The sequence below is a fragment of the Quercus robur genome, chromosome 7 (genome assembly GCF_932294415.1).
Source record: "Quercus robur chromosome 7, dhQueRobu3.1, whole genome shotgun sequence".
Classification (NCBI taxonomy): Eukaryota; Viridiplantae; Streptophyta; class Magnoliopsida; order Fagales; family Fagaceae; genus Quercus; species Quercus robur.
In genome coordinates this window covers 36,908,668-36,921,033 of record NC_065540.1, presented here as the reverse complement: position 1 = coordinate 36,921,033, position 12,366 = coordinate 36,908,668, and the positions used below count along the sequence as shown (strand labels likewise).

At 33.1% G+C, this 12,366-nt stretch overlaps 2 protein-coding genes across 2 annotated transcripts; one reads left to right on the top strand and one right to left on the bottom strand.

The window, feature by feature from the left end:
• Positions 1-3,230: 3,230 nt before the first annotated feature.
• LOC126690904 (uncharacterized) lies at positions 3,231-4,391 on the top strand. Its single transcript, XM_050386015.1, has 2 exons — positions 3,231-3,542; positions 3,911-4,391. Exon 2 carries the CDS (start codon positions 3,916-3,918, stop codon positions 4,363-4,365), a length of 450 nt encoding a protein of 149 aa, XP_050241972.1. The 5' UTR covers positions 3,231-3,542; positions 3,911-3,915; the 3' UTR covers positions 4,366-4,391.
• A 1,694-nt stretch (positions 4,392-6,085) lies between these two features.
• On the bottom strand, positions 6,086-7,558 carry LOC126691326 (serine/threonine-protein phosphatase 7 long form homolog). Its single transcript, XM_050386377.1, has 3 exons — positions 7,499-7,558; positions 6,940-7,046; positions 6,086-6,856 (listed from the first exon to the last, which is right to left on the bottom strand). Exons 2-3 carry the CDS (start codon positions 7,042-7,044, stop codon positions 6,086-6,088), a joined length of 876 nt encoding a protein of 291 aa, XP_050242334.1. The 5' UTR covers positions 7,045-7,046; positions 7,499-7,558.
• Positions 7,559-12,366: the final 4,808 nt, after the last annotated feature.

The following is a 12,366-nucleotide window of genomic DNA, read 5'->3' as shown; positions in this document are numbered from 1 at the left end:
AGTTTGTGTTGTATATATAGGTATATAAAAGAAAGGTTGTAATATATATGCAAAAAGTGTCTATTGGCTAAAAATGTGCTTGTTAACCGAAGAAGTGTCTATTGGCCAAAAATGTGCCTATTGAATGAAAATGTGTTTATTGAATAAAAAGGTGACTACCAAAAGATTCTTATTGAAATGTCATAACTCTTCATATTAGATATATCAAAAGGTGTCTTTTGACCGAAAATGTGCCTATTGAAAAATGAAAGAAAGGAAAAATAAAATACTAAATAGAGTCACGTTGGGGTTAGAGTTACATATTTTATTAAGACTATTGGGAGATAGTTGGAATAGTATTTACATATACATTGCCAGGAAGTTTCTCTCTAGTTGTCACTCCATATCACTCTCCTATCTTTTCCATTTAAAATTTTTTTCTTTTCTTTTCCCTACAATAGAGCCATGTCGGACTGACCGAGTCAGACTTAGCCATGAAAACCCATCAGACCCATTTGGGTTTGGAGAAGCTAGAATACGAAAATTGGGTCTGTGGTGGATTTTTGGACCTGGGGTTCTTAGGAAGCTTGAGAAGAATGAGAGTTTGAGAGTTGTGTGTGAGTGGAGCTGAAGAAAATAAAAGTGAGTTTGGTTTGTATGGGATTGTAAGCTCCATTGGTGGGTTTTGATTAAGGAATCTGTGGCCATGGGCTAGATGAGACCCACGGCAAATGGAGCGCCATTTTTGGGTTGTAGAAGTTGGATGTGGGTGGTTTGTGGCAAATGGGTGGTCTGAGGAAGGAGATCGACCTCTGTTCTGAGGAAGAAGATGGCTGTTGGTTTATGGGTATGGTGGGTATGGCAGGTTTTGATTAAGGAATCTGTGGGTCTTTATGCGATGCAATGCTTTGCTGTTGGTTTGCCGTGGGTCTAATCGAGGAGGAGCTGGTAAAGGAAGGTAGGGTAGAGAAGGTAGAGCATCATGAAAGGGAAAGGCAGAGCATTGTATTTAGAAAAGTTTTATTACGTTTTTTTTTTTTTTTTTTTTTTTTTTTTTTTTTTTGCGGTTTTTTTGCTTTGTTTTGTTTTGTTTTTTAATATTGTGCTGATGTGGAAAATTGTGGGAGTTTCAGAGGTTTTGGTTATATATAATAATAATAATAATAATTTAGAGATGAAAAACAAACTTTTAAAAGTTTAGAGACGGAAAATGAAATTCATGCAAATTTAGCGACGAAAACAAATCAACCATTCAACATCTCTTAACCAGCGTTGCTGTTAGAGAAACCTACTTTTTGAAGCAAATGAAGATTCAGAACAGTCTTCTTTTCTTTTGCCCCTATCATTGTTCTTAGATGAAGCTAGTCTTTATCGACACATTCTAACACCCAAGCAAAGCACATGACAAGCTACCTCTCTTTTCATATTTGTTTATGTGGACATGAAGGTATTGTTGTTATTTTCCTCCTATTTTCTTTTCATTCTTCAAGAAATTATTACACTGGAAATTATCCTATACAAAACATTGTCCTATTCTTACCTAGATAGTATCTTAGGTATCGGATTGAATTAAAAAAGTGCCATATTATAGTTACATATCAACCATGTTTAATGAATCAAATGATATATAAAAGCATGTTCATATTTTATGAATAGTATCTATTGAATGATATATGAACATGTGCATTTCTTGAGGGTTTTTTTTTTTTTTTTTTTTGGGGCTAAAATTTGTGCTTTAATTTGAGTCAACATATCATTGGACTTGTTTTTAACACAAAATTATTGAGTGACATGGTTGAACCAATAAAATGACACGTCCATATTTTTTTTTCTTGTATAAAATTTGGACCACACACTTGAAATTTCACTTTCGCATTTGCAAATTGCTTTTGTACATTTTGAATAAAGTATTAAATGAAAATATTATTATCTTTTATTTTTGTTATTAACTTGAATTCATTGAGAAATATAAAAGAACAGTTATTGAAAGAGAATAACAAGAATAGGTGGTAAATGTTGAAGATGATGAAGAAGACGTCAATTATGAGAAAATTTTGTAATATGATGAAGAGGATAGTGACGTTGACTTGGATTATAGAGATGAAGTTGATTAGGCAAGATGATAAATATGCTACAATAGAAAATATTATTTTAGCTTAGATATCATGTATCAATGTATCATCACTTTGGAATTTCACAAATTTGAATGTGTATATTATAAATGTATTTTAAACTGATTTATTTAGTTAGTTTTGTTAAATAATACTTCATAAATGATAATCAAATTGGTCATTATTTGAATATGTTCTAGATTTATAATAAAGATATCATTTATATATGTATATCTATAATATTTTTTTAAATGTTTGTGTATCTTACGATACGTGATATGAGATATGACAAAAAAAAAAAAAAAAAAAAGTTAATTCACGATATAATTTATTATGACAAATGACAACTACGTTGACAACTATCATTTCATTTAGACAAATTTACCCGTGTTTCCATACCCAATATGGAATTATTGGAACAGCCTATAAGTAAAGTTTAGGCCAAGTGACTAATTGCTCAAAATGATCAATTAATTAAAATTAAACAAAATTATAAAAAATAATAAAAATTAAACATACTAGTCATTCCTAGTGATGATAATCTATAAGGCTTAACTTGGAACAGTACCAAGCACCCTAATAGGAATGTTGAAAATGAGTAATTATTCAGTGTTTTGGGAGCAATGCTACCTTTTTATTATTAATTTTTTTTTAGAGAGTTTCAACCTATGGCGTCTACTCCTGATGATGCTCTTTAGTTATTAGACCAAGATACCAATCGGTTTTTGGTGTAGGCGGGAATTGAACTCCAGATCTCTTATTCAACCATCATAGACTTTAACAGTTGAGCTAACTAGAACCCACACTTTTTTATTTATTTATATAATAATAGATCTCACTAATAAAATTTATGTTAATACCTACCATTCATGTGTGAGAGAAATGAGCATTACTCTTAGAGTATTAATTTAACCTTTTCCTTTGATGTCTTGATCATGGGACTGAACATGGACAAAATCGAGGCCAAAATGGGCAAATGCCCTTTTTTCGGAAATTAAACATCTTTGTGCCCTCATTCTGAAACTAAATAGGGAAATGCCCCTCTTTTGTAACTCGATGATAATAAAATCGAGTTATATGAAATACTCGATACTTCAATAATCGAGTTATACACAGGTTTTTCCCGCACTGCTGGCATTTTTTGTTTTGAATCTCTACATAACTCGATTATTTAAAAATCGAGTTAGTTATACTGTTATAAACCCTGATTTCGTACTGTCTTTGTGTCAGGTGGAGTGTTTCAATGTAACTCGATTCCTGGAATATCGAGTTATAAAGTATACTTGATATCCGTAAAGTCGAGTTATTCTCTTATAATTTCTGCACACCTTCTCCCACTCAGTGTGCCTTGCTCTCTGCTGAACTGAGGACTTTCTGCTGAACTGAGTTGGAACTCCTCCACGGATCAACAGCAGCTTTCTTCAAACTCAATTGAAATTTGTATCACCTCAGGTAAAAAATTCACATCACAATTTTAGGGCAATGTTATTTTCATTTGATATTGTACTAAATTTTGATTTTTTAGGTTGAATGAATGTGAAGTAAGTACATTGGTGTGATTTTGGTTATTTGTTGTAGTAAACGTTGGTGAGAAGAGAATGAAATAATTTCTTTACTATAGCAACATTTTGTATTGCACATAATCATCATTGGTCAGACATTTACAACAACATTTAGTGTTGAAGACAATGTGTAGACATTACCAACAATGTCTATTGTTTATGAATGTCTTTGTTGTATACCATTCTATGCAGGATTACATTATTTAGCAACAGTTGATACACACTGTTAACTTGATCATTTGGTGTTATTGTATTCAGTGTCAATGTCTGGTTCTGGCAACCCACAACTCTATAGGCCTCATGATGTGTTCACTGCTATGGGTCGTTGTTGGGTATTGGAAGATGAGTTCAGCTATCCAATCAATCCGAATTTGCGAAATAGTGCTTACGTTCACAATACCATGAGACAGGAGTGGGCTTGGTTATTTCGTGAACAACAAATGTTTTATGATGAGTTGGTTGGTTTTAAGTTGCCAGTGCCTCGGCGACTCGCATCAGAAATGCCCAGAGACAGCATCGACGAACTTCGTAAAGCATTGAACCGCATAAGAGAAGAAAATAATCGAATGAAGATACGTCTTAATCGATATCGGACCCAAGTTGAGATTCGAGAGTCAGTGCAGGAAGGGTGGTACGAGCATGCACAGTTCATGCAATCACTTCTTGCTGATCCCATTTATCAGTCAGACGTGGAGATGTCAGATGAAGAGTAATCGTGTTGTGTCGTGGTGTAATTAAATTTTGTTGGAGAACTATTTTGCTTAACTATGTGTTATATGTATGGTTGCATTTGTACTATGTAAACCTTATTATTGATTATGAGAAGCATGCACGTTATTCGTAATGTAGATTATTCTCACATAAGTCATAAAAGTCAAATATTCTCACACATGATGTTTTTCAATAAGCACGTACGACATAACACAGAAAACATAAAATAACTTACACTAACATTATTAACTTAACCATAGACATAACACACACACACACACACCACAGTGGCATTCATTCTGATAGGTAGTCCTCGTAGTTGAGGACATTGTTACGTTCTGCCGGAGTGAGTTGCCTGTTTGTTGCAACGGCTTGCTCCTCCGCCAATTGTAGCATATGATACCTGGACCTACGAAGTATCATAAGATTGTTCTATTTTTTTATTTTCGTCACTGCACGCTCATATTGGTGCATGTTTTGTCGTGGCAGTGTGAGCGAGCTACGCTCGACAAGAGGCGCTCCGATTTGCAGGAGATCATTGTGCAGAGCGTTGGACTCGTTCACGCGAAAGTCCCACTCCTGTTGCAATCCGGCATAGTATTCCCTCTCGTCATAATCTCTTTGCGTTCTATAGTTATTTGGAAAACGAGGTAGCATCCAATTACGCATTGACATTGGAAAATGTGACTTTAGATCGGTATGTGTAGAAGTTTTGCAAGGGTAGATGTATGTAAATGGGACTTCGGTATGTGTAGATGTTTTGCAAGGGTAGATGCAAATGGGACTTTATATAGGGGTTTTGCAAGGGCAAGTATTCAGGTGGATGTGAGTATAAGTATTCACGTGAATAAAGATGATATGAGTTGACAGTATATTGTTCAGTGGCGTCTGTTGGTGCATGTGATTCGTTGAGGTAGCTGTCGAGTTACACTATAGCTTGTGCTACAGTAGCGGGCTGGTGATGTGTACTGCAAAAGAGGTTGCGTATTTATTCACGTGAAGACTATTCAACATTGATGTGCTTCATCTGACATGATTTGACGAGACAATGTTGAGCTGTGTTAAATGTATCATAAACTTCTCAGGGATGCTATAGGTACATCCTTTAAAAATGCTGCATTGCAAAAGGATGCATAGCTGTGTATTGACGTGCGTGTAGGTGATATGACTGGATAGGGTTCAATAGTGCAAAGCTATTGAGCAGCACTACGAACATCAATGTAGCAATAGGACCAATAACACTCGAAATTGATGCACAAAATTTTCTGCGTTGCTATGTGTATTGACGTGAGTGTGGATGGGTACTTCTGGTCAGGGTTCAACAATACTGAGCTATCCACCGTAGCTACAGTCATTGCTCCCTATGGTGGAATTTGGCAAGTGTGATTGAAGAAAGCTGATAACAACATTAGGTTTTGTAATGGTTGGCAGGATTTCGCTGAATACCATTCTATCTGTTATGGTTATTTTTTAGTCTTCAGATATGAAGGAAATTCAAGCTTCCATATTGTTATATTTGATAAGACTGCCATTGAGATTCAATATCCACGTAGGAAGAATTGTAAATTGGAAGATCATCAGGTAAAAATATCAAAAACTTAGATGAAGATCATACAAACATTTCTTCCTTAATGTACAAACCCATAAAACATGAAGTCAGAGAAAAGTTTGTTCTTAAAAAATTACAGATTATGTCCAGAGGAAGAGACAAATAACGAGAACTCAATGAACGTACCTAATGGCAAGGGGCCCTGAGTGCACTGGCGGTAGAGGCGGCCTCACAACAGGGCATAATTGTGGGAACCTTGAATAGGCCCATAGCTGCACCAACAAGAGTGCTCCTCCAATCTGCATCGCATCCTTCTTCGATGCACCACAAAGTTGCCTATACAGCCAGGCCAATGCTGCACTACCCCAGCTATACCGTCTCGCATTGCTGACTGGGTTGAGCAACTGCAGAGGCAGCACTGAGACCCGGTCCGCAGACCTGTCCATGAACAAGAGGGCCCCCATCCGTACAAGTAGGTGGTAGCGGGCATATTGCTGCACGACTTCGTCAGCAGCGTCCACAACTAAGGGAGCGGCAAACTGTGCATCAAGCCAGGTGTATCTTATCCTCGCCCCAGCAAGGGTAGACTTGTTTGAGTTTGGTATCGGGGGTGGAGGTTTATGGCCCAACAACTGTTCGCACAGCTCACTCCATTTGTAGTCTGTCTTCCCAGTGACAGGCAACCCATCCACCGGAAGCCCCAGCATCACCTCCATATCTTGCAAGGTGATACCCATTTCTCCATGGGGTAAGTGGAACGTGTGCGTCTTCGGACGCCACCGCTCAACCAACGCCGTGATCAAGGCGTGGTCGACCTCCATATCAGGAACCTTGAATAAACCAGTCAACCCTGCTGCATCTATGTGTTGCATGATACGTGGATCTAACCCACCCTGTGGCAATACACATTTACGGCGTCGAACCTTTATCATGCCAGGCGCCTCCTGCACACGGACGAGTATTCTGTTAGGAGATTAAACACGAGGTAATTATAAAACAAACATGTATTAATAATACTACTACATACCTCGTCAGCGGCGCACCTCCAAAGTGGACTTGACCGATGATTCGGCTGCTGGGCCAACTGGGTATCCACATCGGGTCCAGGCCGCACTCTATCTAGTGCCTGCATATCTGACATGGCAGCAAATACATTGTTAGCAATTTTCTAACAAGTAAACCACATTTAATATAAAATAAAAGCATAGATTCAGTAAGACATTATATTTTGAGCACAAGATTTTCAACATCACTTCTTAAATAAATAAGAACTTGCCATAAAAAAAATTATTTCAGAACTATTTAAATCACTTCTTAAAGCTTCGGATAATTATTAATTAACTATTTATGAAAATATAAGTTATAACACCACTCGATTTGCCAAAACCCCTCATCAAAACCCCAAGCACATTTAAACTCATTAATGAGAAAATCATCATTGCAGCATATAAAAGACAACAAAATTCTCATCTTCATTAGTAAATTTACTACTTCCTTAAGTTTCAACAAAATAATCAAAATCCCACACAAAACGCAACCTAACATTAACCAACGTCAGAAAATATTTCAGAGGGAGAGGACCGTACCTGTAATCAGCGGCGGCGGGAACCAACGACGACTGATGGAGACTCGAGGAAGAGTGGGGAAACCTGATCGCAGAGCGAGAGAGACAGAGTGTGGAGAGAGAGTGATGGCAGAGAGCGAGGGAAAGAGAGTGTACAGAGAGAGTGAGTGACTGAATAGCGTTGTGAGACGTTAGGGTCCTATTGATTCAAACCGCTGAACATAACTCGATTTCCAGTTTCCCGAGTTATGGCCGTCTGCACAAACATTTTTTTATTCGGGAAAATTCGAAAGGTCAGACTAACTCGACTATAATAATATCGAGTTATTCATTAAAACTCGATTTCTATATTATCGAGTTACAAAAGAGGGGCAATTCCCTATTTAGTTTCAGAAAGAGGGCAAACGAATGTTTAATTTCGAGAAAAAGGGTATTTGCCCATTTTCTCCCAAAATCTTTGTCAAGCATTTTGTCAATTAGGCACATTTTTTGTAAAGCTTAAGCTGGCATGAATTAAATTCAGTTCTTAAGCATGGCTTGTTTATCGTGGGTGTGCCTCAACATCTAAATAATCGAGCAAACTAAAAAATAGATGGAGGGATTAGAGTCAAACGTTTTATCCTATTTTTGAAATTTCAGGGGTTGAAGCCAAACGTTTTAAAATTGAGGACAAAAATACAATTTATCCTATTTTTGATTAATTTTTTTGCTTAAATTAGTTAAAATAAATTACAACTCAGTTTTCTATTAAAAGAATAAAACAATCCAATACTAAACAAACTCTAATTATATTACGTTTGGTGCTTTCTAACAAGTTATACATTTTAAATATTTTATTTATTTATATATATATATATATATTTAGCATTTTGTTTCTTGATAAATATTTCAAACATGTACCACTATATATATATATATATATATATATGATGGATAAGTGACTAGTCAGAATTTTATACAATGGGTCCTTTTTTTTGTCTTCTTTTGTTTGGTTGAATAAAGGGCTTAGAGTTAAAAAAAAAGAAAAAAAAAGAAAAAAAAAGAAAAAAAAAAAAAAGTAAAGGAGTTAGTGGTTTAGGAGATGGAGATCTATATCCCATCCAAATTCCAATGGCTTATAAGAAATATTAAAAAGTTAAGTTTTGTCATCAGCCATTGGATTATATACAAAAGGTTAAAAAAAAAAAAAAAAAACCCAAAACAACAAAAACTTTGTTCCCTAAATTTTCAAAATTTTGAAGCCAATGATATTGCATTGGATCTCAATTTGGTTTTAGAGATTCGACCCTACATGTTTTAGACATGAGTAGATGTGCCAATTAGCTTCTAGGCTGCCAGAAGAATTTAAGGCTAAGCTACAAAATTTTGTTCAATGTACACCTTACTCCAATAAATAAAATGAAAATTCTTAATTCACATCGTACTAGTAATATAAGATTACATTATAGACTAAACAATATGTACAATGTTGTACACATTAGTAAAAAATTTAAAAAAAATGAAAGAAAAAGAAAAAGTCCTCCTTCACAGCTAGTTGTGATTAAAAAGAAAAAGAGAAAAGTCATACAAATTCTCTTTATATTAATAATTGATTCACTAGCTATAAAAAATTAGTAATTAGAAATGAATGCATGTACCTTTTTTAAAATATGACAATAAACTAATATCTTGTCACAAAAGTTAAAATTATTTTTGGGAAAAAAAAATAATACTAAAAATAATTAAGTAAATGATTAAAAGTTCATGGGATAATAACATATACTAGACACCTTTTATTTAGAAGATTTATTGGCTAACATGCTAATTTACGTATTTGGCACTTACATGTTGGCAAGCCATCTATGGTGCATAATACAATTATTTAGTTTTTGGATTTTATTTCTATAATATATATATATATATATATATATATATATATATCTATATCTATATCTAAGTGGTTGCCAAAAAATTTAATTAAAATTTAAACACTAAGAAATAAATTAGTTATTGTTGAATATAAATAAATAGTAAATAAGAAATAAAGTATTTAATTATTATAATTCATTAAAATATTTCCTTTGGTGGAAGGTTAAATGAATGAATTAATCAAAAATGATTTATAGTTGAATATAAATAAATTATAATAATTAAATACTTATTCATTTAGATATTACTCAGGTGGAAGATTAAATGAATGATATCTATTTTCATTTTAAAGAAGAGTAATAAATTAAGAGATAATTAAGGTGGAAGCTAATAAAATAATAGAATTCTCAAATAATGTGCAAATCGCCTCTGATTTTGGCGAAACCCTTTCCAAGTTTATGAACTATATTAGAAATACAAATTATCTATCTTACTTTTTGTATTCTATTTTAAACATTGCTTATATCTTATAAAACCGAAGCAGGAACTATATTAGGAATATAAATTCCTTATCCCCTTTTTGTGTTTCATTTTAAACGTTGCTTAGAGCATCCTCTGTTTCAATCTTCCTATCCCAATTCATGTACCACCGGTGAGCTAACGACACGCATTTCTCTCTCTCTCTAAGCTGCCTCACGTCACTTCTCTTTCGTTCACTAACCTTCCTTCAAATGGTAACATTACATTTTAGTTTGCACATGGCTCATCTTTTCACTCAATTTTTTTTTTTTTTTTAGTTCAGCTTCGTTAATGGCCGGGGTTGGGGTCAGGGTCGAGTTCGGGTCAATCAGGTTGTGAGTCAGAAATGGTTTTGCGTAAAAAAAAAAAAGGGTCATTTTAAGCGGATTAGAAACAAATTAGGTCAATCAGGTTGCAGGGTCGGATCAGGTTGGGTCTACCCGTATTTTTTCACATGATTTTTTTCTTTTAAGAAAAAAAAAAAATGCATTTGTCATTTGGAAAGTCATATAGAAAATTACTTGATATAAAATGTATTACTTTGAATTCAACATTTATATCAATAATGGCTCAGCTAAACAAATTAATACTTGTTCAATAATTTTAAAATTACACAAATCCCAATATTACTAACCAAAACACAAAATAGCACAAAGAATAATTAAAACAACCACACAAGTTTCATTTCTACACAATATCAACATTGAAAATATAAAAGAAAATTACAAATGCCTTAATGGATAACTAATTTGACAAAGAATAAAAACATATATGAAATTTAAAATTTTGAAAATTAATTTTATAATCTAATATTAACTGTGGTTGGAACTCTATTTCAATTTGAAAATATACATTAAAGTTGGATTGTCTACTTATTTATATATGGTGTCTTTTTATGAATATAATGTTATTGTTAAAAGACACACTCCAAAAAATATCATATTTTATTTTGAAAAGCCATTTATTTTGGACATGAATTGTTAAAAAATGGGTCCAAGTATCCAAAATTTATGCTAATTTGATTGATAGACTTTGCTTCACTCTTTTCACACTTATGTTTCTCATACATGTATATAATTGTAAATATATGTTTTTTTATTCTACTGTAACCAAATAATCTTGCTATGTAATTTGTTATTTGATATCTAAAAATCTTGACTCATTATAGAATGTCTCAACCATTCATCTTTCAATTAATTTAAATGTAATTATGTAAGGGTCTTAGTTGTTTCCTTAAAGCCATTGTATTTAAATAGTGTTAAATATATATATATATATATATATATATACATATATATATATATATATATATATATATTTGAATGGTGTTATCCAAAAAATATTAAAAAATTAATGTTTATTTATTTATTTTTATTATTATTTTATTTTATTTTTATATATAAAAACTAATAATAATAATTTTTATTATATATTGCCAATTGAGTTTGACGTGTGCACCGTAAAGCTCACAACACACAATCAAACCAATAATTTCTTACTTTTATTATTATTTTTTACCAAAAAAAAAAAAAAGAAATTTAAAAACGGATTAGGTCATAAGTTAGTTGGGTTAGATTGAGTTGACTATAAAACACAAGTAGAGTCACGGGGCAACTTGTTTTTGCTTTAGGTAAAAAATTTTGATCCGTTTCATGGATCCCTCTGGGCTTTTACTGCTTCTCAAAGTTTTTTTTATTTTTTTTTATTTTTTATTTTATTGTTTTTTTATTTTTTTATTTTTTGGTTTTCTCTCCTCTCTACAGCCGCAAGGGTAGTCGCATTGTCAGTGCGTTTGCAAAAGAAATTTAAGTAAAGAACAAATTAAAAAGGAGGAAATACGGAAGAAATCAGCTGTGTTAAAGATTTTGGAAATTTGTTTTACATTTTATATATCCTTAATAGTTGATCCCAAAATGGTTGCTACTAGATAGAAGACCATTTGTTATTTTTAACAAGTAGTTTGGAGTTCAAGTAGACTTATATTGAATTGCTTTTGTGAAAATGAAATAAAAGTGAAGTTTGAAACAAAAACATGATTCTTATGCTCTTTATATACCAATAATTTATATGCAGGTACTTTACAGATAATCTTTCATCTACAACCAACTCTAGGAAGATGATAAACAATATGACAAACACTTTACAAGCAAAAGAACTACATGTAATTCTATACAGAATTCATAAGGGTCTAGTGTTCATAATAAAACAAATGACTACTAAAGGTTCCAATTCCATAGCCTTTTTAATGGTATGGCAGAGTAAATGAACAATTGATTGGTACGAAAATTAGCCCATTCCTTTACAACTCCAGATAAGAAAAGATTATCACTTAATGTAAGAAGAGAAATCAAGCAAATTGTTGAAAAAAAAAATAGTGAGATAGTTATCTAATTGGAAATAGTCAAAAGAAATTGAGCGAGAATGCTGACATTGTAATTTGTAACTGACAAGTGGTAGTATTAGATGTCGAAAATTAAGGCAATCGAAGAAGAGTTGTCAACATTTCAGCCAAGGTGAAGAAGA

Bases quoted from the DNA above. Each gene is read 5' to 3' on its own strand.
- LOC126690904 (XM_050386015.1), top strand. From the start codon at position 3,916: ATGTCTGGTTCTGGCAACCCACAACTCTATAGGCCTCATGATGTGTTC.
- LOC126691326 (XM_050386377.1), bottom strand. From the start codon at position 7,044: ATGCAGGCACTAGATAGAGTGCGGCCTGGACCCGATGTGGATACCCAG. The intron at 6,857-6,939 runs GTATGTAGTAGT...GTCCGTGTGCAG, and splicing joins GGAGGTGCGCCGCTGACGAG to GAGGCGCCTGGCATGATAAA.